The sequence below is a fragment of the Pseudopipra pipra genome, chromosome 9 (genome assembly GCF_036250125.1).
Source record: "Pseudopipra pipra isolate bDixPip1 chromosome 9, bDixPip1.hap1, whole genome shotgun sequence".
NCBI classification, from domain to species: Eukaryota; Metazoa; Chordata; class Aves; order Passeriformes; family Pipridae; genus Pseudopipra; species Pseudopipra pipra.
In genome coordinates this window covers 11,823,073-11,844,595 of record NC_087557.1, presented here as the reverse complement: position 1 = coordinate 11,844,595, position 21,523 = coordinate 11,823,073, and the positions used below count along the sequence as shown (strand labels likewise).

Sequence of the window (21,523 nt, the reverse complement as noted above, 5' to 3'; positions counted from 1 at the left end):
TGTCACAGGGTGACTGTTGATGTTAGCCATAATGGCTGCCTGCTTAGACTGAAAAGAAAATCTTCATTACATTTTATGAAGTTTTCCAAGAGATGTGCCAGTCATGGTGAATTGATATTGCCCTATCCTGGGCTAGAAAGAGGAAAGGAGAGAGAGGTGAAGAAACTACACCTACACACAGAGCAGTTTATGCCTCTATGGTCAGAGCTTGTCACTTAAATCTCTATTGTATATCCGTGTTATTCTGGACAGAACATTGCCTCAGTATTTGTGAGCTTGTGTTTGCCATTTACATGCAACATAACCACAATCTGTGTTTGCAGTGGGGAAACCATCTCCAGGATGGCTTTTCTGGTTAGAGGGGCTTGAAGCAAACTTTCAAGATAAACTGCCCAGTGTGCTTTAGGTCAGGTGACCCCTCACGGTCACAGAACATCCAGGTTCTGTTTTGTCAGTTCCTACAAGTAAAATCCAGATGGCATCTAATAGTTCCAACCTTTCTGGGATTGCACAGGTTTTTAATTTAGAATGGGAAAAATATTCATCCTTGTTTTCTTTTGTGTTTGGTTGAGTGAGGAATTTGGTTTGCATAATTTTTTGTAAGTTTGTTTTTATAATAGTGTATGAAGGATCTGAATCTGAGGTTTTATGTTTTTATGGTTAGTAGGATTTAATTACAGAATCTGAAGTTTATTTTATAGGAGGACTAATGTGTGAGTTTTGATGTGAAATTTCTTTTTGTTCTAAAGAGTGCTCTTTTTGTTTTTTAAGCACTGCTAAGATGAGACTTCTGTTGAGAGAAAAATGGAGAGCATAATTTTTGCTTAAAGGCAAGAATATATAATGACATTTTCCCCCTTTAATCTGAAACCTGGAGAGGAAAAACAACAGCATTTTGAAAAAGAGAATGGACAAAGAAGAGTGAGAATAACTGGCAGTGGTGAGATGTTTTCATGACAAGGATAAATAGTAAGGTATGTGGTTAAGGCCTTAAGAAGGGTTAAAGAATAAACCTGATGGGTCCTTGCCTGAGAAGTGTAGAAGACTCAAGTTTATTTCCTCTTTTGGGATGTTGCCAACATAAACCTTGGCAAGATGCTTTGACTAATTCTGGAAAAATCTGGTTCCATTTGGCTTCTTGAATACATCATTGCACTTTTAGAAACAACATTCTGCTGCAGACTAATCCTGACTCTGTAAAAACACAGCCATATTTATTTTTTACCCATATCACCCTAAAGCACATCACCCAGAAGTGTTGGGGTTTTTTTTAGACAGGCTTGAACAGCTCAGCCCCTAACTTAACCTGGCCCACTTGAGCAGCAGAAAGTAGCTTCTCTTCTGCCAAAATTATCGGAGCTGCTTTCACAGCTTGCTTAGACATAACTAGAGTTAATAAAGAACAGTTAGCAGATTAAAAAAAGATAGGCTGTTTTGGAGAAGGCCCTGGGGACATATGTCATGACTCTAGATGGGACCCATCACCAGTTCTGGTTCCACTATCTAAAGCAAGGTGCTGGAAATTTTGTGTTTCAGTAGTTTCTAAGTCTTGGTCTAATTCTTGTCTTCTGTTTCCCATTAGTAAGTAGGGTCACTTGCCTACTTTATGGGGTCCTACAAGGATAAGCACAAGACTGTGAAGCAGACAGACATTGTATAAGAGTGGCTGGAGATGGAATATCAGGCTCCTCTCTCATGTTTGATAGTATTATGAGGACTGCTGGAGCTACAACTCCATACAAGCCAGATGTGAACTTATCAGCCCTGCTGCAGGGTGACATGGCCAGACCAGCAGCTTCACTGTTGACACTTCTCCTGCAGTGCTGTTGCCCAGTGCTTGCCAGGACATGTAGTAAGATTACTTTTTTTTAGAGCCTGGATGGTCTGGAAGCAGAATGAAGTTACACTAATGACTGTGGGTGAGTTCTGGACACTGAAATAAGAGAATGACCAATCCAGATAGACAAGACTTGATTTTATTAATAAAATTTGTATTTTCCTCTTTGAGGTGACAGTTACAAACTTTGGTTCAAAAATAAAAGAAAATATGAACAGCAAGAAGTTGACTTTTGAAATCTCACTTTTACATGTATAAATGTGCATAAGAAAATACCAGTTGGAAACGAGCCAGCAGAAACTAGTACTATTTAATTTAACAATTTATAAGAAATAGAAACAAACATTTCTTTTCAAGTCTTACATATATTATGAAAAATAATTACAAAAGGATTTGTGTTGTAAAGCTAAAATGTCATTTCTACTTCCAACTACCTGAATAAAATGTTCAGAGGGAAGGCCAAACCAACCTGTGTTTTTGGTGAGCTTTGAATAGCGAATCGTAAGGGTTTGGGTCAAAGACAGCTCTGTAGGAAGCAGTCCCTCGTATGTTGCTTAGCAACTGTGTAGAATCACATGACCTAGACATATTGCATCCCTGGCCTTCAGGTGGAATAACAGGAAGAAAAATCATTCATATTAATGGGACGGGCAAATATTGTATAGGACCATTCTGTGGAACTTTTAGTATCCAGTTCAGGAAGCAAGCATCCATTGCTTACATAAACATCTAAGTAAACACTGCAAAACTCCATAAATAACTGTTTAGAATTCAGTTTTTATATTTATGCAGACCAAATAAGCACAATGGAAACAAATCTAGATGAGATTAAAAAAAAAAAAAAAAAAACAACAAAGGAAACCTATATGACTAATTTATTTCACACAGATTTTTTAACAGTTCTCTTACACAGAAGTTTGGTTTTTTCTTACATATTTTCCCCACCCAAAAATATAAACTTGTTTCTTTTAGGTATATACAGTTATCTTATGAAATTATGGAATTAGAAAAGAAAATAAGAAGTCTGAGGTATTAGCACCATGGAACACAGCACCTTTGAAGGTGCTTTCATTATCAAAATTCATTGTCACAGAGTGATATCAGCAGAAAAGAGTTGTTTGAGTGTGCTGCTCAAGATCTTCCAGTTTTGCCACCTTAAGTTTACTGGCAACTTCAAATAACAAAGCTCTTCACAACAATATATACAAAGGGATTTTATTATTAATCAGAAATGGAATTGGCTTCACCGGCAATTACAGTTTTATTTTTTCAGAATACATACACAGTATTGACCATGTAGTTTTGTAAATGTAAAATAACAGCCAGATGCAATTCAGAGACACATGCAAGTTTTGGAAATGGACAGAGAAATAACAGTATAGTACTGTACATAGAATAATTACAGTTTATTAAACACTTTCTTAACACCTCTTTGTTGTAATGGAAGGAGCACCATGTCGTTCATTTTTTACAGCACCAGAGGAATCCAAAGGGGGTGTTCCTGAAGTGAGCCCTATGTTGTCTGTCTGTGCCACAGCATCTTTGCAAAATAAGTTTAAGTCATGTGATTCTGGCCCTACAAGGGCAATGATTACTTTCTAGATAAGACATACATACACAGCAAGACACATTTTCTATGCCATCCTTATTCAAAACTTGCATGTGGCATGAAGTGGGTTGGTAGCACCAAAGTGCAACATTTTTGTTGATCTGATTTTGTCTTAAGCTTAACCAAGGAAGCAGACAGGACCGACCTCAAATCCAAACTTCTGGTTCTGATCACCAAAGTCATTGATCATCACATCAACTATGGGCACTTGGTCTATTTTGGGCGTGTTGATTTCAATCACTGTCTTTGCATAGCCCTTTCTTGACTGTTAAAAGAGAAGCAAAAAAAAGCAAATGGTTATATATCAATCAGAGCAGTGAGCATGTGCTGGAGATCTTCACAGGTTATCTCTGAAGTGGAGAATTTGTACATTTTTGCCCCGTCAGGTAGCAGATATTGCAAACTCTAAAGTTTATTATGTTTATAAATTGTCTTACAATTTTTAAAATGTTTTGATTTTAGAAGGAGAATAGGCCGTAGTTTTTTGACTTACTAAAATAGACCTATAAATGAAAAATAATCTAAGACATTTCATCTTTCTTAAAGAATTCTCAGTTCACGTCTATACTATTTAATGACTAGTAATATTCCCATAGCAGCGCACATCTTCCTTGTGAAAAAATCATTAATTAGTTCTGAAAGAGAAAGAGTGTAACTGTCTCACAAAATATTACAGCAGCTGTTTGGACAGGAAAGAAAGTAGTAGTCTATTCTTTTTCTTTGAACAGGACTGCCAACTGATGGACTTAGAAGCCAGCTTTGAAGGCACATCCTTGCTGCCCAAAGAAAGCTCTCTAGCTCCTCTATATGTCATGCAGCCAAGTCATCATGTTAGTTATCAGAACTGCACTTCCTTTACATGGTCTCTTGTATTTGCTGAGACCCTTCAGCTGTGCCAGAGTCCTGGAGTTCAGATGAGCATCCAAGTTGACAGATCTGAGGGTTCTCAGTTTACAGAGTTACAACGTTCAGCTCTCTCAGGAGCTCTGCATTCACCCACTGTGGATAACAAAAGTGAAATAAAAATGCAAAGCATATAGAAAGGCTGACATGAAGCAGTTTTGTAGTAGACTCTCACTGCTGAGCAGAGACTCTGCACCTCTTGAGCTGCATCTCTGTCTGAGAGCCAGGTGGCACTTTCAGGTCTCTAATTCTGTATCACTGACTTCTCAGAAACTGCCTTCAAAATGCTCCCATATCAAACCCCAAAATAATTAATGAGGCTTCAACTGTCACTTGCTCTTTTGATGTCTTTGTTTCAAAGTGTTGAGTACAAATCATTCTGTTTCTGAAAAGTGGTAACAGTTGTTATGCCCTGATGGAGAAGTGATCAGAGAGCTGATGCATGTTTGGACACCTCTGGGGATTTTAGCAAAGCTAAAGGAGGATTTTGAAAAGTAAAATCCACAAACTTCACCTGGCTTTGAATACACAAAATGAGGAAAGGAAATACAAAGTCACATATCAAACTATTAAAATAATTTTCTATGTTTGGGTACATACATATGGCTTATTTAATACATGTTTTTCTGTATTCACTAAATATTCTGTTTGCATATGCCTTGATGGCCATTCCAGGTTTGTTCCATTTCTGTAGCTTGGCTTATGGTTATTTCTTTTTGGTACCTATGTGAAAATTAAATATGGGACTAGTGTACTGTAGTTAAAAATCTACTAAAAGTCAGTATATGAAAAGTAAAGTGTTTAGAAAGCTTTTCTCAGAAGAAAGCTATGAAAAATAGCTTTCTGATTTCTACTTTAAATGACAGGTTGGTTTTGTAAAGGCTCTTTGAGCCTGTACTTACTGCACAGCCGTCGTGAAGAGCTTTGATGTAAGGATTGTTGTCGTAAGACATTTCTTCATCGTTCGATCCTAAGAACCTCAGTGCTTTGTCATAGCTGTCAGATGGGGCGTCATGCCAAGCTACAGACTGGTGACAGTTATAAGTGAAATTTTGTCTGGCAGAGGCACTCAGTAGTTTAAGGAATGTCATTTAAAGTAGAAATCAGAAAGCTATTTTTCTTTTGATGTCTTTGTTTCAAAGTGTTGAGTACAAATCATTCTGTTTCTGAAAAGTGGTAACAGTTGTTATGCCCTGATGGAGAAGTGATCAGAGAGCTGATGCATGTTTGGACACCTCTGGGGATTTTAGCAAAGCTAAAGGAGGATTTTGAAAAGTAAAATCCACAAACTTCACCTGGCTTTGAATACACAAAATGAGGAAAGGAAATACAAAGTCACATATCAAACTATTAAAATAATTTTCTATGTTTGGGTACATACATATGGCTTATTTAATACATGTTTTTCTGTATTCACTAAATATTCTGTTTGCATATGCCTTGATGGCCATTCCAGGTTTGTTCCATTTCTGTAGCTTGGCTTATGGTTATTTCTTTTTGGTACCTATGTGAAAATTAAATATGGGACTAGTGTACTGTAGTTAAAAATCTACTAAAAGTCAGTATATGAAAAGTAAAGTGTTTAGAAAGCTTTTCTCAGAAGAAAGCTATGAAAAATAGCTTTCTGATTTCTACTTTAAATGACAGGTTGGTTTTGTAAAGGCTCTTTGAGCCTGTACTTACTGCACAGCCGTCGTGAAGAGCTTTGATGTAAGGATTGTTGTCGTAAGACATTTCTTCATCGTTCGATCCTAAGAACCTCAGTGCTTTGTCATAGCTGTCAGATGGGGCGTCATGCCAAGCTACAGACTGGTGACAGTTATAAGTGAAATTTTGTCTGGCAGAGGCACTCAGTAGTTTAAGGAATGTCATTTGGACCATATTAATGGAATTGCCTTCAACATCCAAATAGGAGAGCTAGAAAATACAAGAAGTTAGATGAATATTTATCTTTTTTTTTTGGTTACAATGCGAACTAAAATTATTGTTGACAAAAAAGAACCACATAGCTGTTCTTAAAAAAAAATTAACATATAACATTTTATGGAGTTTTAAAGGTCAATACAGCTATGACTCAGTAAATAGATTTTCATAATGTAGCAGTATATTTAGGACGAGGAACCACATATTTTAGCTTCATTCCATTTGGAAAGACAGAGAATTACTCCTATCTTATAGTGTAAAACAGCAGAATCTCTTTGGGAATCTGTTTTTAGTTAATCATAAAGTCATGTCAGCCTGCAGCCTCATCTTTTCATACTCAATATATTTCCAGTTACTGCATTGGGGTGGGGGATCTGTGCTCCAGCTGCTTTCCTAAGGTTCAGTGGTGATGTGTGGTCTGCCAGAAGGCAGATCCTCACCATCAGGTGTGCAGGTGACCACTGGGATCACTGTGGGACAACACAAAGAAGGCTTCTGTTGTCCCAGTGGTAAGAGGCCACATAACTGCTGTAATATTTAGGGCAAAAAGGCTGGGGGTCTTTTCATTATCTAAATATTTATAAAATTCCTTGGGATCTGCTGATCGCTGATAGTGTGCACCTGATTTGTGAATACAGTTATGTTGCAGTGACAACTTACAAGTTTGCCTCGCTTGAATTCACTAAACCAAGATCCTGGATTCTCCTTTGGCCATGATGAAATTCTAACCTGTGCAATCAAACAGCAGAGACAGAATTATTTAAAACATGTATTAACAGATATGAAGGTTTTATATTACTTGGGACAAATTTCACACCAGATAATAAACAATGGTTCTTTCTGAAATCTCAGTCACTTTAAAGCTCTAAAATAGGATGTTTTTCTTGTATAGAATGCCTTCAAATTAGTGACTTTGCCAGGAACTCAAGGTGATAGCTTATAAAGAGAGTTAGTTCTAATTAAGGGAGACCATTATAATCTGTTAAGATTCAGGTAAACTGGTGGTATGAATTGTTGCTGTGAAGAGAGTCTAAATTAGAGTTTTCACTGCTGTTGCTGCTGATAGATCTCTCTCATTTAGGCAAGCTTTTAGAAAGCCTTCCTCTATAGCTTCTGCCCCCTCTGATATAGTCTGTAACAATGAGTAAGGACTGTTAATACATAGTGTTTTACATCTACTTTGCATAGGTATAAATGAATAGCTATAAATGAACCCACAAGAGAAACACAGTAAGAGTTTTGCTTTTAGGTGACAAATGCTAGATTATGTTGAGTAACTGGCTGCTCAGCTGTGTTGCATTCTGAAAGGCAGTGAAATGTTAGCAAGCAGGTGCATAGATTCCCTGTCTAAGACTGAAAATGGTATTTGTTAACTCTATGTACCATTTTACCACTCCATTCAGAGGTATGCAAATTTAAAAATGTAATTAGAAAGACAGATATATGAAAATGTGACAGTGTAATTATCCTGTTTAGTTTAAAATTGCGACAGCACAGTAGGATCTGTCAACAGCCACCTGAAAGCACAGATTGGTACTTACTCCTTCAGATTTCTTATCTGGGTAGATGCAAGTTTCCCCACCTGCTGTGAAATTGCAGTATACTTTGAAGGAGTCTCCAGAACAGCCCTGGTTAGGATCAATCCAATATTCCCCTAAAACAAATGACAAAATATTTGCCTTATACAGTGGTATTGGTATTTGGATGAACTAGGCTTTACTGCTACCTAATGGTTCTCCAAACTGTGTAGCAAAGTTATTTTATCCTAATAAGAAAGCAACCTTTTCTTTTCTGCCTTATGATCTGTTGCTGTTGTCACTTATGAAAGACAACACCAGGATCAAAGTTTGTTTTTATCTGGGTTCTCTTGTTTTTGTCTAGTTTGACTTCAAACTGTGGTTCTGTTGCAGGAGACTGCTGAGGTTTGAAAGGAACTGCAGACAGACACCTCGGTCTAGAGAAGGAATGACAGTATATGTGGAACATATATTGCAAGTCTCAAAAATCTGGCCATTTCAGTATTTCAGCTAGAAGGATAATTTGTACATGTGATGAGAGTACTCTCCAAAGCAGAGCAGAGGCAGCCTTAGGCAGAAATAAGCTATGGGTTAGGTCAGGGAGCAAAATCTGGAGTCATTTGCATAGTTATCTGCATAAAAAGGTGTGTGCACCTTTTGGGGCTTGGTGGGGTTGTAGCTGGCACAAGTACCTAAAGCTTCCACTGAGAGAGATTTACCTCACACAAAGACCTTTTCACTCCTGGGTTATGAAGATGCAGTGCTAGTGAAACTAGTGAAGGCTGGGCATGAAAGAGAGTGCAGTCCATCCAAGGTCCATTAAAAGTCACTGCTTTTTAAAATCTACTATTCTAATTATAATGATGATTTCTGTGTTGTGGGTTCTTATCTCCAGATATTTCCTAAGCAGGACAGCCATTGATTTTCTGACTCTACAGGTCTAATCCCGTTTCAAACAAATAGTGGAGGTTTCAAAGAAAAATGACAAATCCTTTCATCAGTTCTGTCTTCTGAATATAGAATATAGACAAAGCATTTATAGGATTTAAAAATTCTGTTGATTTAGGCTGTATTTATTGAAAACAGTCTTTCCTATCTGTAAGTCTTGTCCCTGGAGAATTTTGTATTTTAATGAATACATTTGCTTTTATTTTAACCAAAATAAGATTACTTTTATATGAAGGCTCCAAATAAGAAGCAAATACTGGTAAATGAAGAAGGTGATTGTGTTCTATAAAAACCATTCCCTATTATGGAGGGTACTGAATTGTAAAATATGTACTTTTCATATAGCACATACACTGCTTAACTACTCCTCAAGGCAACCATCTGTTCTTATCTATCTTGAACGAAAGCAATAAAATATTATTAAACTGTCAAAATCCATTTTTCCTTCCATTTAAAAACTGGGAAAAATATCCATTGCAATTGAAAAATATATGAAAGGATGAAAATTCTGTGAAGGCTGGCTTTCATTTAAACCTTTTCAGAGGGGTAAACTCAGTTATAAAAAAAAAAGAAAAAAGAACAAAGCATAATAAAATCAAGATAGTTCTTCAGAACATTGTGTCTTGTTCATACTACTTTGCATTTTATCATGCTAGTACTTGGTAGTATTAAGCAGTATCAAAGAACCTTTGCTGACTGATATAGAACAAACAGTGGTGGTGCAGTAGAACAAATTATTGTTTCTAAAGGTAAAAGAAGAGTAAAATTTTTGAGAGTTATAATTGATAATAAATCTCCTATGATACCAATGCTGTTTTATATTATTATGCTAAGCTAAAGTATACAGCTACTAAAATAATTACCATTAATTTTAAAAGAAGCAATTAGCTGTCCCAGCATGCTGACATTTGTGATTTTACTTTCCATTGAGCTAAACAGCATCAGTCTTTCATCACACTCCTGCTTGGATTGTCCTGGAAATGTAAGGCCCACCTTTCAAAAAAACAACTGTTTTTTATTTAAAAAGTTTTAACCCTAAAACCAGATCAGGTTATGTGTTTCAAGAATTTTGGCTTTTACCAAAAGAACATCTCTTACATTTTTTAAAATTTTGTACCTGTAAAAATGGATTCAACAAGACTGTATTTGTTGAGCAACTGTATTACCCGTCTCCCAGTAATTAATTATTCTGCCAAAGTATCTTGGCAGACCATAAGCTCAGCCTTGTCTCCTCTGCCATGCAATATTAACATACCATCTGGGAAGTCTGGGTGACAGAGTTGCAAGTCTTTGCAGGTTCGGGCAGGGTTATTCTGAGTGCCCATTGGGTACTTCATGTGCTCAATGTCTTGCTTCAGCGAATTCAGTGAACCAAAGATCTCTTCCATGCCATCGGAATAATCCAGAATATTGTCACCAGCATCAGATAACATATAATCAGGAGATCTTCTTGTCTTCTTGGGTGACTGGATTGGCAGTGGCTGGATTACCTCACCCGGAGGGCCCTGAGTAGAAAGCAACAGATCTGATTATCTTTTCTGTTTGTTCTTCAGCTGAGGAAGACCACAGAATGTGGCTTGGAGATGCCTTGAATAGGCTTTCTTCAAAGTGTTTATTTCTTTATTTCGCTTAATTCCTTCAGATTTATACCTGTGTGTTTTGATTTACTGGCAAAAAAAAAAAGATTGTAGAAGCCAAACCCTCGTTGTGCTCTAAACTCTTCTCACTACATTGCTGTTTGGGGAAGAGTGTGTTGCCCTCACATAAGTGTGTAGAACTGACTTGCAGTTACCTCTGTATCCCTGACAATTCCCTTGAGCACAGACATAGTCTGTGAAAACTGTGGATGTTTCCTGTGCTAAAACTTCAAAATTCCACTTGAGGTCTATGAAGCAATATTTAATTTCAAGAAATTGAAACACTTCATTCAGATTTGGACTCTTTTCATTTTATATTATTATGATATGAAAAATAGTGGAAACAGAAGAATATCACCAGGGGAAACTATTATCCTTCTATTTTCTGTACTTCAGTATACACCTTAAATAATTATTGCATGAGGGTTTTTTGTTTGTAGGGGGCATATAGGGGTTTTTTGGGTGTTTTATTTGGGGAGGTGTTTGTTTCACATTTCTAATGGACTTTGCAGTGCAGACATGTATTTCTGTGTCTGGGGATCTGTGAAAAATGATTCTCAAAAAATTAATTTTCAAACAATCATTATTATTTTAGTTCAAAAATGCTGGGTTTTACCCTTGTCAAAACAGGGGGATTGTGTCAATGTAATGCCAAGATAAGAATTCTTACTTACTGGAGGACCAGGTGGACCAGGTAACCCACTGTCACCCTTTTGACCAGCAGGACCCTATAAAGCAATGAAAGAAATGCAGTGTTGGCCATGCTACACAATGTTTAAAAATAACACACAAAACTTAAGTAAAAGAACAAAAAATAGGAGAATTACTCACGCTGGATCCTTTAGAACCCTTTGGACCCTGGGGACCCTACGGACAAGAACATAGAACTATAGTTGGAGTTTATTGCACACAATGTGGAAGTGTTTTGAGCAGGAAGACTGGATGAAATTACTTACAGGTAAACCAGGAGGACCAGGGGGTCCAAGTGGACCAGCAGGACCAGAAATTCCCTAAAAATGAATAAGAGAATAAGCACAGAACTAAAGTATCCTACATACTGCAGTGGATTAAAAATGCATACCTATGAAAAAGGTAGTCCAACTAAATGTTCAACTCTGATGAGTTTTGATTTAGGCCATTTGCTAGGGGCCAAAAGAGTTTGCAAATTTAAAATATTATCTGACAGTTGAGTTGCTTGTAGTTGTTCTTACACTGCAGTCACAACTGTGTTCCTCTTCAAACTGGTTTGGAAAGCTCACTTTTTACACAGTGTCTTAATAACAAGGAGAAAGGAAGCTACTTTGAGTCATGCAGTTAATAAACATGATGAGATTGGTGCTGCTAGTTTTATCTTGTCCCTAAGTTGTGTTATGTGTGTACAATGTGGTGTATGTGTTTCCTTCCATTTTCTCAAACATTCTATAATCTCATTTTAAGCTGTTTAATTTCACTGTGTTTGTACAATGCCTAAGAAAGTTTTAACCGCTGGCAGGAGACTCTGGGTGTTAAATGTTTATAATAACTTTGTCTTTCAAAAGAAAGCCTGGAATATGTGCTCCTTGCTTGTATGGAACTTGAATGGAAACACAAATGTGTTGTACTCACTGCATCACCCTTGGCTCCAGGAGATCCCTGTGGGCCAGGAAGACCCCTATCACCCTTTTCACCCTGTTCTCCTGGAGGTCCAATCAGGCCAATCAAACCAGGATGTCCCTAAACAAGATTGAAGAAAATATAGTTAAAACTCAATATACATTAGAATAAATGGGTTTTGCAGACATGTAAATTAGACCTTTCACATGTTATCACTGTTGCTTGACAACAATAAACCTGAAAATGAATTATTCTAAAAGCATATTTGTTGTTGTTAGATGGCCTTTTAAACTTTATTTGCAAGTTGTGACTGCTTATTTAGTGAAAGATCCAAGTGCAAGATGGTCCTTAGTGAAACTGATACAGAAAAATTGTACCTATGGGTAAAAATTTCATACCAATTTTCACATTTATATGCTATAAGCATATCATAGAGTTGCACATTTGTTCCACATGTGATATAGCTGTATAAACAGCTGATCCAAGGAGATAAAAAACCCCTGAAATTCACAAAGTACAGTCATTTTCATATCCCTTTCTCTACAGTTTTTCTCTGATTCACAAGCAATCAATAAATTTTTGTGACTCTGTTAGAAAATGCTACCCCAGATGTCTCAATACATTATTTCAAAAGAAAGTACTATAGCTTTTAAATATATATATTTTGTTGTTTTAAAATAAAAATCTCCAGTGTTTGTTATTTCTACTTACTTGTAAAACTGACAGTTCTCTTTACATCAATATCTTTGGGATTTTCATTGCAAGGACAGATCATGTGGTCAATACACAGGCAGTAATCTTTTTCTTCCTATTACCAAGGCACAAACAATGCTAAAGCATACCTTCTCTCCTTTGGAACCTGGATCTCCTTTCAGTCCAGGCAAGCCAGGTGGACCCTAAATAAATCAAGGGAAGTAATGTTAAAATAAGTTTTAACATACTGCACAGATCATGTTTTCTTGAAATATTATTAAAGGCAGTGCAAAACAAAGTGCATTTATATGCTTTGTAACAGTTATGTACTTATTTAATCAGAGTACATAGGTTGATGGTAGTGATTGATGGAATGTGATTTACAGCCCAAAATAAAGTTGAAATGTATGTTTAAAAAGGCAAATTGATGCTACTGTGGTATTTAAATTTCTTTATAACTAGAAATCTATAAAGGGTTGTATGATTAGAAATCTGTGAAGCCGAGGGCCAACTAAATTCTTGATTTGTGAAATCTTCAGATGTTTATAAGAATGGCAGTACTGGTTTTGAGTAATTTGTACAGAGTGGGGTGAAAAATTCAGGCCAAGCAGTGCATATGCAAGAGACATTAATTTCTCAGGGGCTATTAATCTCACCCTGAACATGTATACATTAGGTGTAGAGCTGCTAGACTAAGTCAGTCTCTCCTCACTGCAAGTCTCCTGGTGGCAGTGGACATCTGTGAAATTCTGATATGGATGGCAGTAATAAGTGACCTTTTTAACCTGGCACGGTTTCAGCAGTGCCATAACACTTCATGCACAAAATGTTATTCACTGCGTATGCTTTCCATCTCCACTTCAGGATATCACCAGATGCAAAAGCCTAGGCAAATACATAATTCATGAAAGAAATGTGAAATTTTTAAGCTTTTGGAATATAGAATCAGACTTTTCACCTGCAGTGTGTTGTGCTCTACTGCAAATCAGCTTTCATATTCTTCTCCTGATAGCAATCTGCTGCAGAGGATGGGAGGGGAAGGAGGGAGACCTAACCTCAGGATCTTTTACATATAAACTTTACTTTCTTAAAATCCAAAATTAAGTTGCAGCAATGTATTGGAAAAAAGTTCTTGTTGAGCTGACAGGAAGTCTGTGCCTTTGGGAGTATATAGTTCATTAATATACTCAGCTTCAGATTTGAATTGAATATTTAAGGTCTCAAATATTGGAAGAGAGATCTTTTGATGATGTATTTGGAGGCTTCTAGTGACTGACATGTGGGAAAAGGATGCTTGTTATTGCTGAATAATTGTTCATTGGCTTTTAGATTTCAGCACAGAATTGTAAGTGAGGAGATCAGTTTTCAGTTCCCGGACTTGTACCCCATGCATTTTATCTGTAAGATAACCACAAAATTTAAAAAGCGTGGTGGTGGTCCCATCATAAACTCTTTAGAGAGAAGATGCACAAAGAATCCTTTTCCTTTCAGCTTCTCATATTGTTCCCAATATGAGAATGTATAAACAATATGTTATCCATGAGACTTTAGACAAAATTAGAATGTTAAAACAAAGGGCAACAAAGAGATGTAATGTAAAGCTTCATCATTGCATTATTTGCTCATTATTGTTTTCTAAAGGACAGAGAAAAATGAAATTAAATGTAGGTGCCATTGTAATATCATCTATAATTATATATACAGAAGTTATCAATGCATATATCTATGTAGCAGATCACTGTTCATTGGAAAAAATCTTTATGGTGTGGAGAGCATAAAAATATATGTTCTGAAACTCTTTGCTTATAGGTTAAGAGGTTGCATGTTTTGAATGTTTTCGGAAATGTAAGTAGCTATTCAAATACTTTCACCCATAGAAGTTACTCAGTCAATGAAAGAAAAGGCAATTGCTCACATTCACGCGTGCACATGAAAGTGAAAGACAGTTTTATGGTAAAAGTCTTGATTTATGCAGCATTTCAGTTTAAATTCCACTCTTTTTTTTGGTGTTCGATTTTTATATACTGTAGAAGTCTGATATGAAAATTTTGTAGCTGATGTTCAGATCCTGAGTTCTCACTGGAGAGGCAGGAATGCTCTTGGAAAGATTTTGACTTCAGGTGTGTAGCTTAAGTGTAAAACCTTTCAGTATTAAGGCTACCTAAGGACCTGTATCCTCTAAGTCCACATAGGAGAAGGAACAGGATTTCCTTCCCATTTCCTACTCACGGCTTTCCTTTTCCCCCTTAAGAGCCACACCATTTTTGGAGTAGAGGATAGGCCCTTATTGCCCTCTTCTCCTAAAGTAATCCAATATATTCTGGTTGAAATAACAGAGCAGATTTTATTTATTATGTGGTAACACTTGTATATTTTTTTCCATCAAACTCTTAACAGTCCATATTTTGTTTCAAAGCTTTTTATTCCCAATTTGGGACTCAGTTTTGATTACAGAGGTGAACTCTACCTCAGTGACTTTGGAGAGTGAGGGATATGAGATCTTTTCACTAAATTGAAGTACCTTTGCTTGACATGTGAAGAATTAACCTGCTGGCCATGCAGTTCAGACTTTAATTTCTTCTTTGGTAGAAGTGTCTTTTTGGCCCTACTTCTGAATTATATTTTTCTTTCTGTAAGGAACAGATATGATCTAAACTTTTGCCCTCTGAACAACAATTTCCTAAAACTAGCAGTCATTAAAATGAATGGATGTACAAAATTTACCACTGCTTTGCTGATGAGGGGACAGAAGTAGATTTTTTTATTTTAAGCTTCTTTAATTTTATTTTGATTTTTAATTCTACTCAGAATTTGGGTTCACACTGTCTTATTCCACTTTCTACCTGGTCTGACTCAGCAGCATTCAGCACAGTTGCCTACTGAAGTAGAGCAATAAAATTTGAAGGCAGTTTCAGATTTTACCAGCACAGAATAGTAGCAACTTTGTGCTAAGAACTGACTTTTCATTTTCCTGTGAATGCACAGGCACATTAATGATAAGTTTTATTAGTATAGTGCTTTTTCTGTTCTGGCCCTGAAAGGAAGGGAACTCACCAGAGGTCCAGGAGGGCCATCCTGACCTGGTGCTCCAGGTAGGCCTTGTTCTCCCTAGAGAAAACAAAAAGTTTGCTTTACCAGAGTATATAGAAGAAATGAGATACTTAAAATATTATTATGTATTCCCATTACTTACCACAGGGCCAGGAATGCCCCGGAGACCCTCTGGGCCAGGTTTCCCAGCAGGTCCCTGTGGACCGACTGGACCAGTTTTACCAGGAGCCCCTTCTGCACCAGGTTCACCCTAGAAAAAACATAATGGGTCAGAGAGGGAGAGGCAGCTTGGCACTGCAGGGATAGACAAGATGCAAAGTGAGGGCAGAGTTTCCTTACTCTGATTGTTAAAAGCCAAACCAGTGTTCTGCACAGGACAATTCCCTGTAATTCCTTCATATAAAGATGTGGTGCCAGCAAAGCACGTTCATCTTGCCTTTTACAGGGGTGAGCTACATTGGGCCTGCACAGGGGAGACTTCACTCCGTTGTGTATTGCTACTAATTCTGGGTCTTCATTTGGATTTCACAGTTTAGCTATTATTACTTTGATAAGTTGTGCACTCACTGCGTGATAAGCAATTTACTTTTAATTTATAAATAGTTTATATTTCCATGCTTCTAAAAAAATCTTCAGTGATTACCTTTGCACCTTTTTCACCTTGTCTGCCTTCAGCACCAGTTGCTCCAGGAGGTCCCTGTAAAATATAGACACTGAGCTCATAATCTTATTCAAATATAACCAGTGAAAAAATCTGGAAGTGTAATTTCCATTATATTAATAAGCTTACAAAATAACATTTTCTTTCTTGACATTTTATTCATAGGATAAAAATACCAATCTGTCCTAGCAGCTCTTTTTCCCTGGTAAAATTTCCTGGGTTTTTAGAATATCTGAAAGAATATGCATTGCCTAACACATCTGACATGATGAGGTTCAAACCAAAGAAATAGCTTGGAAAAAAAATTAAAACAGGATATAAATGGAAGTGAACAATACAAATTTATACATACAATAACAATTTTAAACTTGCTTTGCATTGACTTCTATCTATTTGCTGTAGTTTATCCACTGATTCCAAAAGGGCCTGTCATTCTATAGTGCACAGAATGACAAGTACTTCTTTATTCTCTAAATCAGGGATGGGCTCAGTAAGCAGCCTAACTACATTTGGACAGCCAAAAATCCACTAAATATGAAAGTGAAAAATAAAAAGACCTTTTTCTCCTCCAAAACATCAAGGGCTGATTTTTAGGTCAGGTAATTAATATTCATAGCTTCAGTCATGAACAGAAGCAGTGTCTAGGATCTAATGTACTCTTCTGAAAATGGTTCTCTTATATATACTTAGTTTAGAAAAGATGCACTCAAGATAATGGACCAACTGTTCTCCTACAAGGTTAATTTTTAGCCTGGGAAATGTCTTCATTACAAGTAGCTATTTCTATAAATCCTAAGACTAATGCAACAAGCAGTTTGTTATGTAGAAATTAAAAAAAAAGTTTTAAGGACCAACAAGAAGAAAAATTCAATCACTTCCATTTATTTACTGCTTTTTACTTTGTAACAACATACAGAAAACCAATGTAGGCCCCCTAAAAGTAAAGCACCAGAACATTCTTAATTTCACAGATAAAACCTGTACTTCCAGTCAAGCATCTGCCTGTATCCTTTGTGAGCTCAGGGATTGAGACCAGCATTTGACCTAATAGCAAGTTTCTATACTAGAGCTGAATCTAGCCCAACTTTTTATAGCCTGGTATATCACTGTCCACTACTACTGTCACATACCTTGAGCAACTACACCAATTTTAATTCCTGGAAATTTATATTCATTTTACAACTATATACATAGAAGTATATTAAGATCATTCATTTGCTTCTGAAATTAAGCTTTCTCCAGGGTGGAACTGAACATCTGCAGCACTGTGTGAACCTTTTGGCCCACAGAGATAGTCCAGGCTTTACATCAAAGGTAGTACAACATGAACTGGATTACCCACAGTGGACTTTGACCATTTGTTGTGGGTATCAACAGGTTTTTCTCTTTGGGTATTTTCAAGAGCTGTGTGTGGTAAATGACTTAGTTTCATCTCTTCAAAATACATAGAAGCTAAAAAGCCTTGGGCAGTGTGGTCCAAATGTTGACTCTTTAAAACAGGAAGAATAATTTAAATCACTGCTGTTCCAATAATAAATAATAAATAATAGTGTCTGATGCATATGCCCCTTTGTGTATGTTGTAATTCGTTTGGTGGATTGCAGTTTGCTATGATAACTAAAAAAATCAAGAAATACCCTAAATTAACTCAGAAACATTTTAGAAAAATGACTTTGTTTTCTTACATGATATAATTTACATGCCCATTGTCTTCACTGCTTGAAAATTCCTTGCACAGAAGTTCCTGTATAATCTACCCTGCCTAAGAGCCTGGAAAGGGTTGAGTGTGGTAGTTTGTATTTGAGAAATATGGTCTCTGCATAATCTAGAAATGCAGCTGCAGCATGAATTAATTATCAGGGCTAAAACCAGTGTGATATCTAAATTACAAATAGAAAAAACGATGAGTGCTAAACAAAGGGGGGTGTTCTTTGTCAAACAGTGCCAACGCTGCTCCAAGTGCGAAGCTGCTGAAGGAACTGCTCTTCTAACAGGCTGGGATTGCTGGCCTGGCATGGATGGGGCTTCCACAGACAGAGAGAGACACTGCTAATTATTATTTATCTTACCTTCCTACACTGAAGTTGTTGGAGTGTCTGGTAAATTTTAACTGACAGAAAAGATTTCAATAACAGTAATTTTACATTAATGCATGACTGCCCATCCCCATCACCCCAGCTACCATGGTTATTTTCAGGATCATTGCACTGTAATTTTGGACATATTGCCTGATACATTTTATCCAGAAACAAGAAGACAAAAACAGTCATGCAGAAACAAACTTGTTTGTAATTTTTGTTATGTGAACCTATTAAACATTTTTGTCTGCTCTTCCATATTTCATTAAAATAATTTAAATTGTTGTTTATAGCTGTCTGTCATTTGACTTAAACCATGATGTCCAACATAGAAAACCATTACATTTCCTCAGCCTGTTGAGATAAGAACCTGGCATATTGTTAGGTGTTCTGTGCATTTGCAATCAAGAGAGAAAATTAGCTTAATTTTTGAGTGTTGAGTGCACCCTGCTGAGGCAGCATGATGCTTTAGACAAAATGGAAAAAATTCTCCTTCACAGAAACACTTTATTTTTTCTTAAGTTATTCGACATTGTACATAAAGGCAATAAATCAAATAAACTTTTCTTCTTGAAATTTAGAGACTGGCTTTGCTGCATTATTGACATCTCTTCTTTTAATGAAAGCAGACAGTATGCCCTCCAGTTAAGAACAAAAATATATCTTAGTCTTTCACTTTAAATTCTGATATTTTTAGATTGATATATGGAGCTTTATGTTATGTGACCTAAACATTTAATTGTCTCTAATAAAGAAAGCAGCCAAACAGCAGATGACACAACTCAAGAGCCCAGCACACTGAAAGGCTGAGAGGAACATAAGCCCTTGTTGATTTTTATTGATTGCATATGTTAAGGATGAATGTTGTCTGATGGGTTCTTTTCCTCATGCTGTTTTTAACATTTGTCAGCTAGAAATCAATGAATTCAAACTAGAGATGTTATCCAGTACTGTATGGCAAAACAAGAAGTCCCAAAAGTAAGAGCAAGGAATTAAGTTTCAGAAAATAATAGTAACAACATAACTGTAGAGTGGTTCAGTCTTTAGATCTACAGTTCTAGATAAGCAGGCACAATTACTACAATTACTTGCACCTTAATTACACAGGTGTATAAACCCTTCTGAGCATGCATTTATCTGGTCTGGTACATGCACAGGTCACTTACAAAGTCAGAATCAGTAAAATATTAAATATTATTTAATGAAAGGTTTTTAAAAAATCATTTGGAAAGATTTTATCAATGACTATGTCACAAAGTTTGCCCTTTGTAGATTATATTTTTGACCTATAAATATATTCTATTTAAATCATCTGAATATAGGAATTTGTTTTGAGGATGCACTTTTCTCTCCCTTACAAAAGTATTAGGAGTTTTTCTGAAAAGCAGTGGTGGAAACAGTTTTGGAAGAGCAAGTGTTACATCTGAAAAGTAATATGCTAATTAAGGTACCAATTTTGGGGATGCTCTAATGATCTATCCACTTTTGTTTCATCCATAGATTTAATCTTTTAATCTGGTTTAGAACTAAGTGGTCAGTAGCATGCCAGTCCATTTTAATTCTTCAAAGAAGGAATCTGGAACAGGCCTATTGTTCAGATGTGAACTTCCTAGGTAGCATTTCTTAAAAGTAACTCACCATACTGCTTGTCCATGAGAGCCTCACTCAGTCTGCAAGGTACTGATTGTCAAAGCTTTTAGGGCACCACAGTAAAACAGTTTTGGTATTTGCTTAACATACCAACTGCTAGTAATCCTATTACTGTTATCCGTCAATAATTAGGCAAAATAGTTTATTCTTGGCCTTCACTTGATAGTTGAATGTCACTGTAAGTATGTATCTGTAGCTGAAATCTCTTAGATACAATGGAGAAACTATTTATGTCCATGTCTTTCACTAGAATTTGATTCCCAGAAACCTCTTTGTAACTGGCAATACCAAACAGAGATTGCTCAAAACTAGTAATAACCACAATTTCAGAAGACCAGGCAGTAAAACTGAGTTCAGGTCAGTTCCAAAATAGAATGGAAGAGGGTAATAAAGCTGAGTAACAAAATAAATAAGGAGACTCTACAGTTGAGCATTTCAAGAGACTTTAAATAAGAAGTATGAATTCTGAGTTCTGCCAGCTTGTTGTTTCAGAGACAGAAAAACAAAATGGTGTGGAATGTTGCTTTCTAGTAGTATAGCCAGAGCTGTACCTCCACAGACAGCAATATTACTACTGAAATGGTTTGTCCTTCTTAGTCCAAATGAAAGGACAAGTGTAGAACTTTCTGTTGACATTGATTCTACCATAAAATTGATGAAAACTAATGAAAAGCGTTTTTCCTGTTCATTTTTCCAGCAAAGTATGAAGCTTTTCACTATTCCATTCTAGTGTAATATCAATATAATACAGATTCTCTATAAGTTTGCAACATTCTGGTACTCAAGTAATGTAGAATCTGATTCTACACAATGTTTTCTTCAGAATTCAGGAATGGGATTACTTGGCAATATTTAGCCATACATTTTCCCTGAATTGGAAATGTGTCAAACCACAGGTAACATGGAATTTGTGTTTCTAAAGTGTTTTTTTATCTAGGTACAATCAGATAGAATATAGCCCATCTGTTAGGAATGAGGTACTGCCTTTCTATATAATAAAGTAGGAAGTTCTAATTTGATGTCAAACAAACATACTAAGTGCTAATATTCAGTCAAGCCATATTTCAGTTCTAGTGATAAGGTTGCTAATGCTGCCATAATCATCTACAGTATTATAAATATTCTGCAAGTTGGTGGAGCAAATAGATTATTGTGTAAAATAGATAAAACTAATTAGGAATGTCAGTTCACTCAAGCCCATTAAATGGAGTCATTTAACATATTTTGTTAAATAACTCTCAGCTTACATTTAATGATGCCACTTCTCCTGGTTTTTAAAGTAAAAACTGCTCTAATTGCTCTCTGAAGCAGACCTAAAGGTTGATGCATCTACTACAGTTCTGTAAGTGTAACATTATTTACTGGTTTTGATTAGCTATATTTGTAAAGCCTGTGAAGCTTCAAAGACTTCAGAAATAATGGA

The 21,523-nt window shown here is 36.3% G+C and overlaps 1 protein-coding gene across 2 annotated transcripts in view; it reads right to left on the bottom strand.

Moving 5' to 3' along the window:
• Positions 1-1,954: 1,954 nt before the first annotated feature.
• COL11A1 (collagen type XI alpha 1 chain) overlaps positions 1,955-21,523 on the bottom strand; it is a 133,627-nt gene continuing 114,058 nt past the window's right edge. For both annotated transcript variants that reach the window (XM_064664571.1, XM_064664572.1), the window contains 13 exons: positions 16,355-16,408; positions 15,854-15,961; positions 15,715-15,768; positions 12,810-12,863; positions 11,980-12,087; positions 11,331-11,384; positions 11,206-11,241; positions 11,049-11,102; positions 9,993-10,242; positions 7,814-7,926; positions 6,933-7,001; positions 6,033-6,266; positions 1,955-3,711 (listed from right to left, as the gene is read on the bottom strand). In XM_064664571.1, the coding sequence (XP_064520641.1) occupies positions 3,565-3,711; positions 6,033-6,266; positions 6,933-7,001; positions 7,814-7,926; positions 9,993-10,242; positions 11,049-11,102; positions 11,206-11,241; positions 11,331-11,384; positions 11,980-12,087; positions 12,810-12,863; positions 15,715-15,768; positions 15,854-15,961; positions 16,355-16,408 (1,335 nt within the window). In that variant the 3' untranslated portion in view covers positions 1,955-3,564. The remainder of the gene's footprint in view (positions 3,712-6,032; positions 6,267-6,932; positions 7,002-7,813; positions 7,927-9,992; positions 10,243-11,048; positions 11,103-11,205; positions 11,242-11,330; positions 11,385-11,979; positions 12,088-12,809; positions 12,864-15,714; positions 15,769-15,853; positions 15,962-16,354; positions 16,409-21,523) is intronic.